An 18,833-nucleotide genomic window follows, 5' to 3' on the forward strand; every position below is an offset into this window, starting at 1 on the left:
GGTGTCTACATACTTTTGGTTATGGTTTACACTATTTCAGAAGGTTTACATAGCAGATGTAACCTGAGGTACAAATAAGACGGTTAGTTGGCAGGTTGTGGAACTACAGTTAGTGATCAGCACTGTACCTACATACCTCTGATGAGGTATGACCACAGCCTCACCCTTACTGAACCCCTCCTACCTCCAAGAGGACCCTTGACATTCGAAAACAAACAGTAGTCCAGTAAGTACAGCATGGACAGTTCTGGATTTGGATGCGCACCGTGATGTAGTGTAGGGTAACATGCAATGGAAAATGTGCACAAATGACCAAAAGTATTTAGACACCACTATTAATTTCAAGTTCGAGTCTGACTGAACTGAAGATCTGTCTCCATGTTCTACAGATCAATCTTGGTGCACAGCACGTACACAAATGTTATGCCAAATGCTGCCAGCCTGTTAGTCGTCAGTGCAACGTGGTGGCTGCATTTTTTTGCATTAGAGGAAGCTTAGATGGGTTAAATTATGTGATCCTGGTAGCCGCTCAGGTGGCGCAGCGGTAAAGTACGCTAGTACACCAGAGTTGGGGTTCTGAATGCATCACATCGACTTTCCGACTGGGCTGGCCAGCAGCATGAACAACGATTGACTATTAATCTATAATATAGCTATACTACCTGACTATAGCTATTAACCCTCAGGGTTAGAGGGTAGAGAGTCGGATCATAGGTCCTCATAACTGGTACAACTGCGGCCCCTGCTGGCTGACTGATGGCGCCTGCACAGGGCTGAGGAATAATGCTGATGGGGGTGTGGCCCTCCATACACAGCGTCCATTAATGTATGAACTCGACTCGTGCGGGTGAAAAATGCAGTCTGTACTGATTGCGTACAGGAGGGGGCGCAAGTCAGTTGAGAGGCATCCTCAGTCAAGGTGAAGGGTCGAACCAGTATAGAGGACGCAATCAGGATAACTGGACATGACTAGAACAGGGGAGAAAAATTGGGGGGAAAAATAGTAAAAAAAAAAAAAAAAAACGTGATCCTGTTTAATGGAAATTGTTGATACGGTATGTTTTCAAGTTGATCAGGTTTCATATTGATGTAAGAAAATAACTTAGCGAGCATCATGTGGAGTATTTTCTTCTGTACAAAGTAAAATATGCCAATGGATGGGGAGTGGGGTCATAAAAAGATAACACAAATTTTGAGCCTTTAAAAACTGTTGGGCGGACAAAAACCATAAATAAACTCTTGTCATATGGCATCATAAAGAGACAAAACCCAAAAAAAGTCCCACCCAGAAACTTCCTGCAACCAAATGAAAATACAGCATTATTTTTTCCACCTGCTTGCAGTAACATATTTCCAACAGAGAGGGCGCCAGTTCTCCAAAAGTCTGTCGAATAAAAGGACTAAAAACACAACAGCGAGAGTTCAAACATGAGAAAGTGACAAAACAACGAAGGAGTGAATACATGAGAGAGGTTCTGCTGTGCCGGTTATCAGGTGCATTTGCAATTCCACTTTGCCTCCCATCCGGGCATGGTGAGGGTCACCAGTGCGGGGGCGGGGCTAAAAGTCATTGTCTGTCCTGGTGGGCGTGGCTAGGGAACCCTTCGTGTGGGAGGGCATCAGCTGCTCAGGTATCCGTGCAGTTCTCTCGACGTGATGCTCAGCACGACTCCCGAGTGGTTGCCTTCACAAGTGAAAAAAGAGAAAGAGATTTAGATCAGACAAGCTAGCATTATTTAGCCAGTTAGCTATCCTACATGGCCAAAAGTATGTGAACATCCCCTCTAATCATCAAGTTTAGGGGAAGGCCGGGTACTCTGTGGCACAGGGGTAAAACTCGCAAAGTCCACTACTGACTGGTTGGGCAAGTACCTAGACATCATAGTCTGCGTCTTGTGTGTATGTGTGGGGGGAGGGGCTTGGATCTAGGGCGTGGCTGAACAGTCTAGCCATTGGGAGGTCCACAAGGAAGGTCCACAAGGACATGGTTTGAGAAGTCTGGAAGTCTGGCATGAAGGAGCTCTGATGGTCTGCACCAGAGCTTCTCCTCCAATAAAATTCATGACCTTGAAAATGCTGTTTTGACTAAATCGTGACCTTCGCTGACCCTCTGTGAGGTGAGCATGGCCTGCAGTTTCTTAGAAGTCTGTCTGGGTTCTTTTCTGAGTCTTGAATGTGCTCGGGGTGGAACATCAGCAGGCTGGTTCCTTCTGGGATGATTCACTACTGTTGCAAGTTTTCTCCCTTTGGACAATCAGCCCTTACTGTGGTTCAGTGGAGTACTGGAGCCTTAAAAACAGGTTGATACACTTCACGTTGACAGCATTTAGCAGATAATGACTGAGTACAATTTGAGCAATTGAGGGTTAAGGGCTTTGCTCAGGGGCCCAACACTGGCAACTTGGCGATGGTAGGGCCTGAACCAGCAACCTTCTGATTATTAGTGTAGTATCTTAACCGCTAAGCTACCACTGCCCATAACTTATAAATGGCTGCCAACCTTTTGTCTTTACATTAATGGAAGGGTCTAAGGTTGTGTTTGGTTCAATTAAACCCAGGGATTAGTAAGATTTGATAAGCAGGTGGGTAGTTACTTTTCACACAGGGCCAGTTAGTGTTGGATTAACTTTTGTCCTTGTCCTTAAATAAACAAAACAATCATTAAAAAACTATTTTGTGTTCACTCAGGTTGCCTGAAATGTCCGTAAACATTTGACCCAAATGGATATCTGCCAATTTCAACCACCCCTTTACCTCGTCCGTTTCCTAACGTCTGCGAGTCGAGGTCATCGTCGATGAACTCCTCCCCTTGAATGATGTGTTGTGTGTCGTCACTGTGATTGACCGGGCTGGTCATTTCCTGCTCCTTCTCATTGTGCATCTGGGCGTAGACATTGCGGCCCGGCAGCTTTCTGAAACGCAGTCGGAAAACACGTTAGCTTGTTTTGGGACGTCCAGAGGTCTCCTCCAAGAGTCCTTGACCTGAGTTTCTGACCTTTCCCCTTTATCACTGTTCTGTACCCCAAAAACTAGTTATATTTAAGGGAATTATACACCTCTTGCTTCTCCTATCCCAAATGTGAAGTATTTGATGATCCAAGACCGTATTTACACAGGGCAGGCCAGGTCCAAACCATAGACATTAACACAGTGTGGCTCCAACAGTGTCCACTTATTCGGAAAGGGAATCTGTGCCCATTTAGAGTTTTTCAGTAAGGTCAACTAATCAAACCCCATCTTTATGGACCTCAGTTTCTGAACAGAGGTACCGTCATACTGTAAGAAGAAAGAGCATTGCCCATTTTTTTGCCAACATTTATTATTTATTTTCCCTAACCTAGTCATATCTAATTCCCTTGTATCTCATCTCCTGCTGCAGACCCTGTCCGAGCAGGGTCGTACCTAACACGCCCTCTCGGATGCTTGTCAGGATCTCCACCATCTCTGTGCAGTCGCCTTCGACCAGCCAGCAGAGGCCGCAATAGCAGCAGCAAGAGGAACTGCTTTAACCCGCCCTCTTTCAAATGTGACGTCTTTGTAGCCAGAACTTTGATTCAAACTTGCGAGCTTTATTCATTTATTTATTTGTTAATCACCTTTTAAACTTGTAGAGGAGGAAGACTCCGGTAGTGATGAAGGTAATGAGAAGAAGACCTGTCAAAGCCCAGAATCCTGGACCTGCAGCACCAATGTGAGAGCCTGTTGTCAAAGGATTAAAAACACAGACGGATTCATTATACATCGATCACACATACCAGAAATGTTCACAAGTCACAAAATACTAAGTCTAAGTCAAGTCACAAGTCTTAAGACTAGAGAGTCCAAGTCAGGTCATGAGTCTTTAGACTGTAGAGTCCAAGTTAGGTCACAATTCTTTAGACTATAGAGTCCAAGTCAGGTCAAGTCACAAGTCTTTAGGCTATAGAGTCCAAGTCAAGTCAAGTCACAAGTCTTTAGGCTATAGAGTCCGAGTCAGGTCATGAGTCTTTAGGCTATAGAGTCCAAGTCAGGTCACAAGTCTTTAGGCTATAGAGTCCAAGTCAAGTCAAGTCAAGTCACAAGTCTTTAAGCTATGGAGTCCAGGTCAGTTCATGAGTCTTTAGACTATACAATGCATGGTGCTCCTGGCAACCAACTTTATGTGGACCAAAATGATATGGATACTCCTCTTAATTATGAGTAGTGTGTACTCATCAGTGTGTATTACCTGCATCTGTATCCGCCAGGGTCACCACCACTCTCAAACCTCCACGTACAATAAAGCTCACGTTAGTCTCTCTCAGAGCCTGGAGTATAGTGGAGACATGCTATAACACACACACACACACACACACACACACACACACACACACACACACACACACACAAACAAACACACATAAAAATACACAAATAAAATCTTAATATTTCAAAAGAATAAAGTCATATTGTTTAGGATAAAATTGTAATATTTCAAAAAAACATTTTTATTTAAAATAAAACTACTATTTCAGAGAATGAAATGTTTTTTATTTAGAATAGAATTGTAATATTTTAAAATAATAAAATCATATTTTTATTTAGAATGGAATTGTAATATTTTAAAAGAATAAAATCATATTTTTATTTAGAATAAAACTAATATTTCAAAAGAATAAAATTATATTTTTATTTAGAATAAAATCTTAATATTTCAAAAGAATAAATTCATATTTTTATTTAGAATTAAATTGTAATATTTTAAAGGAATAAAATTCTATTTTTATTTAGAATTAAATTGTAATAGTTCAAAAGAACAAAATATTTATTTAGAAAAAAGTCAAAATATAAAAAAAAAATTAAGTTGTATTTTAAGAATAAAATTATAATAATTTAAAAGAATAAAGACGTATTTTGTACTACTTAGAATACAATTGTAATATTTTAAGAATAAAGTCTTAAAGTCGTGATATTTGGAGGATAAAGTGGGTGAATTATTTGGGGCTGCCGGGTCCAAAAGCATTAGAAGCTCCAGCAGCGTTAGTGTGTAGGTGTTTGAGTGTGTTACCTTATCTACATACACGCTCCTTTTGGTTGGAGTTTCCTCCACAGGTAGCAGGTACAGGTCGGCTTTGGTTGGCAGTCCGGGCTTCACCATGGTGATCATGGAATCCTGAGGAAGTCCTGTCACCTGCACAAACCAGTCAACAGAAAATGCAGACAATTCACATATGCTATATGGTCAAAAGTATGTGCACACCCCTTCTAATTACTGTTTTCAAGTGTCACAACCACAATTTTTACTACCAAATGTCTAAAATCAGGTAAGTAGCAGGCACAGAGCCTTGACCTTAACCCCACTGAACACATCTGAGATGAACTGGAATGACGGCCGTGAGCCAGGCCTTTTCGTCTAACATGAGTAGCTGCCCTTTAAAAATGTTTTTTTTTTAGTGAATGAGCGTAAATTCCCACAAACACACTCCAAAATCTAATCCTGTGGTGCACCTTTTTAGTAAAAGATGAGGGTGGGGAGGGCAACAGTACATAAATGCTTTGAAATTGGATGTGCAATCAGCTCGTGCTCTGGTGTCCACATACTTTTGATAATAGATTTCAGCTGATGCTAGATTCTTGATAATGCAAATTATACACACACTGTGTGTGTGTGTGTGTGTGTATGAACTGACCTTGGCCAGCATCTTGATGACCACACGTCCCACGTCCCTCCTCCACTCTGGAATGTTGGGGTTGAAGCGATCCAGGTTTGGACTGAAGCTGAGCGGAATCACCTGGAAATGATCTGAAGTGAGAAGAACACGGATCAACAGTCAATAAATGTATTTAAATTGAATGTACGTGTAGCCTAGAGGTTAAGGTATTGGACTAGTAATCAAAAAGTCGCTGGTTCAAGACCCACTACTGGGCTTTTGCCACTGTTGGGCTCTTGAGCAAGGCCCTTAACCGTCAATTGCTTTGACTGTATACTGGACCGAAAGATAATGGTGTTGTGTTCTGTAGTCTGCAGTCCCCAGATCAGCATGTTTGACATGGACAAAAAGACCATCCAGACTGTTATCAGTGAAAAGTTCAAAAGCGACATCTGTCATGGCATGGGTGATCTGCATATGTGTGATGCAGAGGCGTATTTTAGGATTTTAGAGAAACACGTGATGCCAACAAGGCGACGTCTTTCCCCAGGATGCCAGGCCACGATGCCAGGCCTCATTCTGTATGTGCTACAGAGTGCAAGTGCTTGACTGGCCTGCCTGCAGTCCAGATCTGTCTTCTGTTAAAAACGTATGGTGCATCATGAAGAAAATAATCAGAATAATTCCACTCTTAAAACTGCAACGATTCGTGTCCTCAGTTCCCAAACCATTAAAAAGTCTTATTAATATGAATGTTGATGGAACACAGGGGGGAAAACACGCCCCCGTCCAAACTGTCTTGGAGCGTGTTGCAGGCATCAAATTCTAAATGTAGTTATATTTGTAAAACACAATAAAGTTTATCAGTAAATCTATCAGAAATCTTTTTTTCTAATGTTATCAGTTAAATAAACATTTAATAGAATGAACAAATTAATAATAATTAATAATAATCAATACAATAATAATAATAATATAATAAATATAATAATAATATAATAATAATAATAATACTAGTAAATATTATAATAATAATAGAAATATAATAAATATAATAATGAATATAATAATAATAAGAATAAATATAATAATAATAATAATTAATAATAACAATAATAATAATAGTAATATAATAAATATAATAATCAATATAATAATAATAATCAATATAATAATAATAATAATATAATAATCAATATAATAATCAATATAATAATAATAATAAATATAATAATCAATATAATAATAATAATATAATCAATATAATAATCAATATAATAATAATATAATAATAATGTAATAATCAATATAATAATAATATAATAATAATATAATAATAATACGAATAATAACAATGAAACTAATAATAATACTAATAAATATAATAATGAATATAATATCAATACTAATAATAATAATATAATAATAATACTACTACTAATAATAATAATATAAATATAATAATAATAACAATAATCAATATAATAATAATATTATAATAATACTAATACATATAATAATGAACATAATACTACTACTACTACTACTAATAATAATAATAATAATAATAAATAAAATAATAATAATAATAATTTAAGTCCAGTCTTACCATAAACACGGACAGTTTTGCTGTCCTGCACCGTGGATCGGCCGTTGGACACCTGAACCGTGACGGACAGCTCGCCTTCTTCTGAAAATCTGGTGATGATACTGTTCTCCAGGGTCAGCATGGGCTGTGAGAGGAAGCATCAGAGGAACCATCAGAGGAACACACCATCAGAGGAACAGGTGTCCAAATACTTTTGACCATATAGCGTCCATGCTCTTACCTGCAGCTGCTCCCCGATCCACCAGTAGAAGACGGTCAGGTTGGCGTCTTCAGGAAGCACCACGGCTGTCAGGTTCACCTCCTGATTCCTTCTGGCAACGGGCACCACCTCCAGGTGGACTTCCTGCAGAGGTGCTGAAATGAGGAGGAAAGTATGGCCAAAAGTATGTGGACGTCCCTCCTAACAACTGAGTTTAGGTGTTTCAGCCACACCCACTGTAACGTGGTGTAGAAAATAGTTTTATTTTCATTTGCTTTTCAAGTGTACCAATATTTTATCCTGGTCAAGGCTGCGGTGGGTCAAAAACAGTTTAGGGAAGGTCCTTTCTCGTTTCAGCATGATTGTGCCTTAAAGACATGGCTGGATGAGTTCTGAGCCCTGGTACAAACGTTTGGCATGAACTGGAACACTGACTGCAAACCAGGCCTTCTCATCCTACATCAAAGCCTGACCTTGTAAATGGCACAAATTTCCACAGGCATGTTTCAAGATTTTGAGGACAGCCACAAGCTCTTGCCTAGCTCCTGCTCCAAAAGTATTGGGACGCCGCTTCTATTTTAATTACTGAATTCATTACTGAGTTTAAAAGGTCACATAGAGTCACTCTGTTTGAATAGTGACCTCTAGTGTTTAATAGTGTTTGTTTTTTAAACTGGACCTCCGAAAAGCTCACGGTCAGGCGTCCAAATACTTTTGACCATGTAGAGTACTTTTCCTCACCACTGGATGTTTACAGCAGATGTTTCGGGACAGTATAATGTACTCACGCGTGACGTGGAGGTAAAGCGCAGCCTGATCGTGACCCGCCGGGTTCTCGGCCCTCACGCTGACCCGGTAGAAGCCCGGCTTCTCGTAGCGGTGCTGGATGGGCTCGTCCGTCAGCGTCAGGTTCTGGTAAATGGCCCGAACTCCGTCGCTGAGGTCCACCTGGTACCTGGTGCTGCCGGTGTCGCCCTGGAACAGCGAGACGAAGAAATCACGAGTCAGAACGACGTTTAGCGCGCGGGGGCGTTCTCCGTTACGAACCGTACCCGCTCCTGATGGACCACGAAGGTGACGTCCTCGCCCGGCGCCACGGTGAGAGTTTTCCCCTTGATGCCCAGCTGCAGGCCACCGGGGGGCATCAGCGGACAGGCGCGCTGCTTGGTGCTCTTCTCTTTATCGGTCCCGCCTTCACACACGTTAGAGATGAGCTTACGATAGCTGCAAACACACACACACACACACACACACACACACAGCACAACAACTGATTGTTATCATGATAGAGTGGTAACAACACAACCAGGTGTCCATATACTTTTAGCTACGTACTAAGATGTACAGGTTGAACCAAACTTCTCTGCAGTATGAAGTGGTGTGTGTAAAAGCATGAGTGTGTGATCGGTGCCAGAGTGTGTGTGTGTGTATGTGTGTGTGTGTGTGAGTACGTGTGCCGGTGTGTGTGAGTAGTGTGTGTAAAAGCATGTGTGTGTTGTAAGTGCTGTGTGTGTGTGAGTAATGTGTGTGTGTGTGTGTGAGTGATGTGTGTATGTGTTTGTGTATGTGAATAGTGTGTGTGTGTTTTTGAGTGATGCATGTGTGTGTAAGAATTGTGTGGATGGTGTGTGTGTGTGTTTGTGTATGTGAATAGTGTGTGTGTGTGTTTTTGAGTGATGCATGTGTGTGTGTAAGAATTGTGTGGATGGTGTGTGTGTGTGTTTGTGTATGTGAATAGTGTGTGTGTGTTTTTGAGTGATGCATGTGTGTGTGTAAGAATTGTGTGGATGGTGTGTGTGTGTGTTTGTGTATGTGAATAGCGTGTGTGTGAGTAAGTGATGTGTGTGTGGGTGTATGTGTATGTTTGCATGGTGTGTGAGTGTGTACGTGTGCCAGTGTGTGTGTGTGTGTGTTTCTGTGAGTGTGTGAGTGGTGTGTGTGTGTACGTGTGCCAGTGTGTGTGTATGTGAGTGGTGTGTGTGTGCGTGAGTGGTGTTTGTATGTGTGAGAGCTGTGTGAATGGTGTGTGTGTGTGTGTGTTTGTGTATAAAGTGGTGTATGTAAAAGCATGTGTGTCTATGTGAGTGTGTGAGTTGTGTGTGTGAGTTTATGTGTGTAAAAACTGTGTGAATAGTGTGTGGGTGTTTGTGTATGTGTGTATGAGTGGTATGTGTGTGTGTGTGTGTGTGTGTTTATGTGTGTAAGAGTTGTGTGAAAGTGGTGTGTGTGTATGAGTAAGTAGTGTTTGTGTATGTAAATGGTGTGTGTGTGTGTTTGTGCATGTAAATGGTGTGTGTGTGTGTAAGTGGTGCAAAGGTTGTGTGTTTGTGTATGTTTGAGTGGTGTGTGTGTGTGTATGTGAGTGAATTTGGGAGAAAGTGGTGTGTATGTGTGTGTAAGTGGTATGTGTGTGTGTATGTTTGAATGGTGTTTAAGAGTTGTGTGAATGTGAGTGGTGTGTGTGTGTGTGTATGTGTGTGTGTATGGATGTGTGGGCACGTACATGCTTGTTAGTGGAAGCAAGTGTGGTATCTGTGTGAGAGTGGTGTGTGTGTGTGTGTGTGTGTGTGTGTGTTTGTGTATGTGTGTATGAGTGGTATGTGTGTGTGTGTGTATGAGTGGTATGTGTGTGTGTGTGTATGAGTGGTATGTGTGTGTGTGTGTTTGTGTACTGGTGTAAGAGTTGTGTGAAAGGTTTGTGTGTGTATGTGCCGTGTGTGAGAGTGTTTGTGTATGTGAGTGGTGTGTGTGTATGTGTGTAAGAATTGAGTGAATGGTGTTTGTGAGTGGTGTGTGTGTGTGTGTGTGTAAGAGTTGTGTTAATGGTGTGTGTTTGTGTATGTGAGTGTTGTGTGTGTGTAAGAGTTGTGTGAATGTGAGGTGTGTGTGTGTGTGTGTGTTACCCTGTGCTGCTCTGGTAGGCGTGTCCTGAGTGGCAGTTTTCGGGCGGAGCTTCAGGATCGAACCAGAAGTCGTGGAGGCAGCGGTCGCCCCCCTCGGCTTTCTGACTGCGCTCGAATCCGTAATCACTACACACACACACACACACACACACACAGGGTTATTTAATCCATCACTGACTGTCACTGGCAGTGGTGATTAGTGCAGGCAGTGATTGACTACAGACATAAAGAGGGGAGGAGACAGTATGAATGGAATGAACTGGAACATCGGTTGAGACTTTCACCCATACAGATGCTCTTTTGTTCTACTGACTCGGCACAAATTCCCACAGCCATTCCAAAATTAAGTGGAAAACCTCTTCTGTTATACATACAAATTCAATTACAGTACAAAAGGGCACAAATTCCCACACACAGACAGCCTCCAAAGTCTTGTGAGAAGCTTCTCAGAGGAGCGGCTGATGTTCTAGCTGAGAAGGTCACCCAGAGGTCGCTCTATTTTAATACAGTTTTTAAATGGAACGTCCAACAAGCAAATGGTCAGGTGTCCAAATACTTTTGGCCATGTAGTGCACGTCATATAAAGAATCTGTCTTCTTGGCAGAACACTAACGCTAAGGAACCCTCAGAACAAGCCGGAAACGGGAATACTCCAGTGGCACCCCAACCCATCTAACTGGCACAGCTCACACATAACGTGGATTTACGGGCGGGGTCGGCTCCGAAAACACGGGACACCACACCGCTTCTGGGGCAACCCGCTCAACCGGGGCGGTTCTGTTCTGCAACACAGGAACTGAGCAGCCCTGGCATCACAGTACCCGAGAAAAGCAGGAAGAGAAACCGTGATATATAGAACGACCCCCACTGGAGCGAATAAACGCTAATGACATCAATCATCTGCGCCTTCGTGCTCCATCTGCTGGCCAAAAACGGCAATGCAGAAGGACGCCACTCCCAACGTGGCTCACTGCCGAACTCCTTAAGCAGCCACCACGCTATATTCCTGGGGGAACCGGACCCACTACGACCCTGACCTTGATGAAGCGGTTAATAAAAGTGAAGGCAAACTATTCCATTGAATTAGTGTTATGACATCATAAAATATGAGAGCCAATCATCTTCCAGTATGCAAAACAGTATACATGTGTAGAACGTGAGCTCGGTACCAGCTGCAGTACCAGCTGTTCTGCAACAGTGGAAACCGTGATATATAAAAAGCCTCCCACCTGGAGCTAATAAACACCAATTACATCAATCATCTGCGCCTCTGCGCCCCCTTTGCTGGCCAAAAACGGCAATGCAGAAGGACGAGACTTCCAACGTGGCTCACTGCCGAACTCCTTAAGCAGCCACCACGCTAGATTCCCGCGGGAACCGGATCTGCCGCAATCCTGATCTTTTTCTCCCAATTTAGCATAGCCAATCGGCTTCTGGGGACCCCGACGGCGTCCTTGAACTGGCACATGCTCCCTCCGACGTGTGCGCAGGCCTACCAATCCCCGAGATTGGCGTACAGAGAGCCACGCCCAATCACAGCACTCCTTCACTTTCTATACAGGCGCCCTGAGCAACCAAGGGAATAACCCCGCCCCCTTAATCCGGTCCTTCCCACCCAGCAGACTGGAAGACAATTGTGATCGCAAGAGGGCGTGCAGCCGACCGGTAGCAGAGCCGAGATTCAAACCCTTAGCATTGAACATGACAGAGACAAGTGTTATGACATCATAAAATATAAGAGCCAATCATCTTCCAGTATGTAAATGAAGCAGGACAGTACACGTGTGTAGAACGTGAGCTCGGTACCAGCTGAAGTCTTTCTCCGTGCACTGGCAGGGTTTAGCCGTGAGCGCCGACACGTAGCTCTTCCCCTTAACACACAGCGACGCCGCCCTCCGTCTCCTGTAGCTTCGCTCCTGTCCCATAATGCACTGCTCTCCCTGCGAAACACAAACACTTTAGATCGCAGCCCGCCACCGAGCCACAACCGAAGATCCGTTATTATTAAAGTAATTGGCGGATTACTTAATTGGCTATGGGGACAGGTGGGGTCATACAGACAGTGGAGGACAGGTCAAAAGTTTGTGGACACCTGATCATTAGCTTGTCGGACATCCCAATCCAAAACCATATGCGTTCAAATTAACACGGTTCAGCTTCATGTCTGTAATAATTAGTGACTGTTTGTGAGGTCAGGAACTGATGTGCAACAAGAAGCCCTGTCTCACAGTGAGAGTTCCAATTCATCCCAGAGGTGTTCAAAGGGGTTGAGGTCTGCTCCACACCAAACTCATCCACTTGTGTCCTTGTAGACCTCAATTTGTGACTGTTTGGTCAAAAAAGGCATTTGTGAGGTCAAGAACTGATGTAACAAGAAGCCCTGGATCACAGTGAGAGTTCCAATTTATCCCAGAGGTTTTAAGGAGATTGAGGTCTGCTCCACATCAAACTCATCAACTCATGTCCTTGTAGACCTCGATTTGTGACAGTTTAGCAAACAAAACATTTGTGAGGTCAGGTACTGATGTTGAATAAGAAGCCCTGGCTCACAGTGAGAGTTCCAATTCATCCCACTGGTGTTTCAAGGGGTTGAGGTCTGCTCCACACCAAACTCATCAACTCATGTCCTTGTAGACCTCAATTTGTGACCGTTTAGTCAAAAAACACATTTGTGAGGTCTGGTACTGGTGTGCAACAAGAAGCCCTGGTTCACAGTGAGAGTTCCAATTCATCCCTGAGGTTTTAAATCTGTCACTCTTTTTGTCTTTGTCACATTGAGCTGCAGGTGCAAGCTGAACCACCTGCAGCTCAGTGTGACAAAGACAAAGGAACTGTTGGTGGACCTGAGGGGGGACAAGGCACCGGTGACCCCTGTGTCCATCAGGGGGGTCAGTGTGGACATTGTGGAGGATTACAAATATCTGGGAGTGTACACTGACAATAAACTGGGCAGGGCTAAGAACACTGATGCCCTCTACAGGAAGGGTCAAAGTCGTCTCTATTTTTTGAGGCGCCTGAGGTCCTTCAACATCTGCCGGACTATGCTCAAGATCTTCTATGAGTCTGTGGTAGCGAGTGCTATCCTTTATGCTTTTGCATGCTGGGGAAGCAGGCTGAGGGTGGCAGACGCCAAGAGACTCAACAAATTAAGGGTGGGTGTGGAGCCGGACTCTCTGACGGCAGTGTCGAAGAGGAGGATGCTGTCTTAAGCTGCACCTCAGTTCAGGCACTGATGTTCAACTGACTCATCCAGCTAATGGTCAGGAGTCCCAATACTTTTGTCCATATAGTGTACACAGATATTCAGGTATACAGACAGACAGGTGATGAGTACCTGCAGGTCGGTGAGCCTCCAGGAGTCGTAGTCCTTTTCATCACACTGATGGGGGAAAGACTGACGGAAATCCACCTTCACCAGCTCCCAGTCTGAACGATAGCTAATGTGACCGAATACACTACACACACACACACACACACACACACACACACACACACAGACAAACAAGATCACCAAAAAGCTAACAATCATGCACATCATTGGCTTATGAACACGTCAAAAGAAATTAAATGAAAGCCGCCACTTTCTGTTAGGACGTCCAACCACTTTATTGTGAAGCGTCCGGCTGATGGTCTCCTTTTTGGGGTCTAATGTCCTCCCTTTTAGGGTCTGACGTTTTCCCTTTTGGAATCTGATGTTCTCCTTTTTGGGGTCTGACATTTTCCCTTTTGGAATCTGATGTTCTCCTTTTTAGGGTCTGATGTTCTTTTTGGGTCTGATAGCCTTCGTTTTTGGGGTCTGATGTCCTCTTTTAGGTCTGATGTCCCCCTTTTTGGGGTCTGATGTCCACCTTTTTGGGGTCTGATGTCCTACTTTTTAAGGTCTAATGTCCTCCTTTTTAGGGTCTGACGTTTTCCCTTTTGGAATCTGATGTTCTCCTTTTTGGGGTCTGATGTTTTCCCTTTTGGAATCTGATGTTCTCCTTTTTGGGGTCTGACGTTCTCCCTTTTGGAATATGATGTTCTCCTTTTAGGGTCTGATGTTCATCTTTTTTGTACTAATAAAAGGTACATGGCATACAGATGAGGGTAAGGGACAGGTGGAGATGATGGACTGAAGAAAATTAGCGACTGCCAGTGAAAGATGTGACCAAGATGGAGATGACACATGAACAGACACATGGGGTAAAGGATGAGTGCAGATGATGAGTACAAAAGACAAGAGCAGGGGACAACCAGTAGGAGGTGAGAGGAAGATGGAGGCGAATTTTTTCCAACTGTGGATAATGGACAGAAGGAGGTGGTCAGGGTGAGGGGAGAGAAAGATCAGGATGAAGGACAGACAGAGAATGATGGACAGAAGAAGAGGGATGCGAAAGGTGTAGAAGGTGAGAAACGGAGAGATGAAGGTGTTGTTGGACATGGTGAGGTGAAGTGACATGGTGAGACAGCAGTGACCTACAGATGGAGATGGAGGTAGAACAAGTAAAGTTTCTGGACTCACGTCATGACAAGCGTCTCATCCCCAGGTTCACTCAGCAGGCCGTCCACAAACACAGACGTGCTGGTAAAATTGTGGACGCTCCACGTACGTCCTTCATCCACGCTGAATCTGAAGAGACAAACCATCTCATATCATTTGCAGGCTGGCAAAGGTTACAAAGCCATCACTAGGGCTCCAGGACTCACAGGAACCACAGTGAGAGCCAATATTGGAACAGTGGTGACCCAAGATTTCACCAAGAATGCACCAATTAGGAGGGAAACCCAGATGAACATCTTAAGAGCTGCAGGCCTCACTTACATCAGTTAAGGTCAACGTACTCGATTCCACAATAATAAAGACACTGGTTTGCAAGGCGTAAACCACTGCTGATCGAAAAGTACACAAAGACGTGCTCATATTTACTCAAAAATATCTAAATGACCATCAAGACTTTTGGGATAATATTCTCTGAACTAAAGAGTCAAAGGTGGAACTTTCTGGAAGACATGGGTCTCGTTAGAACTGGTGTACAGTGAACATCATACCAACAGTGAAACATGGTAGTGGTAGCGTGATGGTCTGGGGCTGCGATGCTTCTGAAGGACCTGGACAACTTGTCATAACTGATGGAATCACGAATTCTGCTCTCTATCAGAAAATCCAGAAGGAGAACGTCCACCTCTGAACTCTGAATGGCTCTGAAAGGTTTGGGAGCGGCCGAGTCAAAGTTCCGACTTGAATCCCATTGAGATGCTGTGGAAAGACCTTGGTCGTACAGGTTATGCTGGAACACCCGCCAATGTAGCCAAATTAGAACCATTCTGCAGGGAAGAGTGGAACAATATTCCTCCACAGTGAGGTAAAAGGCTCATGGCAAGGATCACGAACGTTTAATTGCAGTTATTAGGTTTTCGATGAGGGGTGATTACTTTTTCACATGGGTAATACAGGTTTTGAATAATTCTTTATCTTTAATAAACGTTTCCTGGTGTTTCTTTATCTTATATTATAATTAGAAAGTATATGGACGTAAATTTTTTTTGGAATATGTGAAGGCTTGGTGCCGAGTTGACGACCTCTTGCTGCGAGTCTCAGAGGTTGGGCATTTAATCAGGACTGGTCTCAGAGTCTCTACCAAATCCGGGCTTTGCTGCGACAAATCGAGAGTGTTCTGTAAAGCCTCTTACAGGATCTTTCTCCGGGACACTAAGTCCTCCTCCCCCCTCTGAGAGGAGATGCTCTCGAGCCGGATGGTCCTTCAAATCCAGCGGATCCTGCACTCACTGCAAATGAACACTGGGGGGATGAGGGAGAGAGGACGGGGAGAGGTCTCTCTGCCCCCTCTCGAGCGGGACGGATTTACTGGAGAGGTTCTTTAGAGCCAAATGGGTTGAACGAGGACGGGCGATTCTCACAATATGCCCAGCAAATGCCAGGATGAGAGAGTCCGAGTTGGCGTCTTTACGTACGCCCGCTAAACCCTCAGACAAACTGCGATGTAGGACATATACACTGATCAGCTATAACATTAAAACCACCTCCTTGTTTCTACACTCACTGTCCATTTTATCAGCTCCACTTACCATATAGAAGCACTTTGTAGTTCTACAATCACTGACTGTAGTCCATCTGTTTCTCTACATACATTTCTCAGGACCCCCACAGAGCAGGTATTATTTAGGTGGTGGATGATTCTCAGCACTGCAGTGACACTGACATGGTGGTGGTGTGTTAGTGTGTGTTGTGCTGGTATGAGTGGATCAGACACAGCAGCGCTGCTGGAGTTTTTAAACACCGTGTCCACTCACTGTCCACTCTATTAGACTGTCCACTCCTACCTAGTCGGTCCACCTTGTAGATGTAAAGTCAGAGACGATCGCTCATCTATTGCTGCTGTTTGAGTCGGTCATCTTCTAGTCCTTCATCAGTGGTCACAGGACGCTGCCCACAGGGCGCTGTTGGCTGTATATTTTTGGTTGGTGGACTATTCTCAGTCTAGCAGTGACAGTGAGGTGTTTAAAAACTCCAGCAGCGCTGCTGTGTCTGATCTCTCATCAAACATCTCATTTATACGGTTCCTCTGATTTGGATTCAGAGAGAAGCTCGGACATCAGGAGAGTTTCAGAAGACCAGCTTACTTCAGGATCTTCAGTGGGATGGACGAGTCTTTGATGGCCACGATGACGCCGCCGTGGTCCAGGAACAGGATGTGATGCTCCTCCTCAAACACCTGAAAGCAAACGGATGGAATGATTCCTGGAGAGCGGCTGTATGGATGCACAGTCATGAAGTAGAAAAAAAAATATGTGGACACCTCTCAAGATCGGTAAGTTCAGGGGTTCAGGCCAAACTTTTATGCTTGGTACCAGTTTTGGGAAGGAATGCCAACTGTGACTAGAGAATACCCGAGACCTATCTTCCTATCCAACCTCCCCCTCCGTCCAAGACCTATCCCCATATCCAACCTCCCCCTCCCTCCGAGACCTATCCCCATATCCAATCTCCCCCTCCCTCTGAGACCTATCCTCCTATCCAACTTCCCCTCCCCTCAAGACCTATCCCCATATCCAATCTCCCCCTCCCTCTGAGACCTATCCTCCTATCCAACTTCCCCTCCCCTCAAGACCTATCCCCATATCCAACCTCCCCCTCCCTCTGAGACCTATCCTCCTATCCAACCTCCCCCTCCCTCCGAGACCTATCCCCATATCCAACTACCCCCTCCTTTAAGACCTATCCCCATATCCAACCTCCCCCTCCTTTCAAGACCTATCCTCCTATCCAATCTCCCCCTCTCCCCGAGACCTATCACCATATCTGGCCTCCCCCTCCCTCCAAGAACTAATCTCCTATCCAACCTCCCCCTCCCTGCGAGACCTATCCCCATATCCAACCTCCCCCTCCCTTAGACTTGACCAACTGTGTCTGTCGAGTGCCCAGCTAAGACTCGAGACCTTGAGATCTCGGCCGGCGTATCAGACTGACCGGTAACATCTCAGAAGTCTCATCAGCGTCTCACCTGTCTCCAGGTTCTCCCACAGTCGTTGGTGAGGTACATTTCCTCTTTGTACTCCACCAGCTGAGAGCCCAGATTACCTGAGAGAGACGAGAAGAGAGAAGCGCTACAGAATCAGCCCGGTTCATCCGGTTTCTCGCTCCTCCGGGTCCGAGTCACAGTACAGAAACGATTTCTCGGCTTTTTGTGATGTAAATAGTAAGAAAAGAGAGAGCGGCGGAGGACACTCGCGTCTCAGGGAGACGGCGGGAGGACGAGGCCGGGAGGCGACGCCTCACATCAAAGCCTCGACGAAGCGGAACATTTTCAAAGCTGAATGAAATGTGATAATAATGAAAGAGGAAGAAACACGGCGAGAGAGTAAAATACTGACAGAAAGAAAGAGAATCGTGTCCTGTGGAGCTCTGGTGGACACACTGTGTCCAAAAGTATGTGGACGCACGTCTTAACTCTTGAGTTCAGGTGTCAGAAGCATCTAATTTCCTTTATATGATCCTTTATATTTATTACACCTGTTAGTAACTGTTGTGTCTGAAACACATTAATTCAATCATTAAAAGAGGCGTCCCAATACTTTTGAGCCTCTAGTGTCCGTGTGGTGGTTCGGTGAACTGACCTGCACCCATGATGAGGCCGGGGGCGGAGTCTTTGGTGTGGACCGTTCCTGAGACGTAGGGATTATCGGCCCATCTCAGGTGGAGGTGAAGGTGACAGTCTGGCTACAAACAGAGAGTTTAATTACAGAGTTAATTATCATACTGACTGATTCACTCATTCAATCATTCAGTCATTCACTTCATTTATTCATTCAGTGTGTGTGTGTGAGAGAGAGAGAATGAATTCATTTATTTATTCATTCATTAACTCATTCATTTACTCACTCATTTGTTCACAGATTCATTCCTTCTTTTAATCACTGATTCATTTTTTTTATTCATTTACTCATTTACTAATTCATTCATTTACTCATTCATTTATTCACTCATTCAGTCATTCATTTACTCAGTCATTTAC

The 18,833-nt window shown here is 44.0% G+C and overlaps 1 protein-coding gene across 1 annotated transcript in view; it reads right to left on the reverse strand.

Moving 5' to 3' along the window:
* Positions 1–1,488: 1,488 nt before the first annotated feature.
* sorcs2 (sortilin-related VPS10 domain containing receptor 2) overlaps positions 1,489–18,833 on the reverse strand; it is a 194,707-nt gene continuing 177,362 nt past the window's right edge. Inside the window, exons 11-27 of the mRNA XM_062994515.1 lie at positions 18,436–18,538; positions 17,823–17,899; positions 16,942–17,033; positions 14,822–14,929; positions 13,655–13,775; positions 12,127–12,260; positions 10,321–10,446; positions 8,470–8,641; positions 8,206–8,392; positions 7,439–7,572; positions 7,219–7,342; positions 5,649–5,761; positions 5,027–5,149; positions 4,208–4,307; positions 3,597–3,699; positions 2,755–2,912; positions 1,489–1,684 (exon numbers count right to left, since the gene is read on the reverse strand). Of these exons, the coding sequence (XP_062850585.1) occupies positions 1,620–1,684; positions 2,755–2,912; positions 3,597–3,699; positions 4,208–4,307; positions 5,027–5,149; positions 5,649–5,761; positions 7,219–7,342; positions 7,439–7,572; positions 8,206–8,392; positions 8,470–8,641; positions 10,321–10,446; positions 12,127–12,260; positions 13,655–13,775; positions 14,822–14,929; positions 16,942–17,033; positions 17,823–17,899; positions 18,436–18,538 (2,040 nt within the window). The 3' untranslated portion in view covers positions 1,489–1,619. The remainder of the gene's footprint in view (positions 1,685–2,754; positions 2,913–3,596; positions 3,700–4,207; positions 4,308–5,026; positions 5,150–5,648; positions 5,762–7,218; positions 7,343–7,438; positions 7,573–8,205; positions 8,393–8,469; positions 8,642–10,320; positions 10,447–12,126; positions 12,261–13,654; positions 13,776–14,821; positions 14,930–16,941; positions 17,034–17,822; positions 17,900–18,435; positions 18,539–18,833) is intronic.

Source organism: Trichomycterus rosablanca, chromosome 4 (assembly GCF_030014385.1).
Source record: "Trichomycterus rosablanca isolate fTriRos1 chromosome 4, fTriRos1.hap1, whole genome shotgun sequence".
In the NCBI taxonomy this organism is placed as follows: Eukaryota; Metazoa; Chordata; class Actinopteri; order Siluriformes; family Trichomycteridae; genus Trichomycterus; species Trichomycterus rosablanca.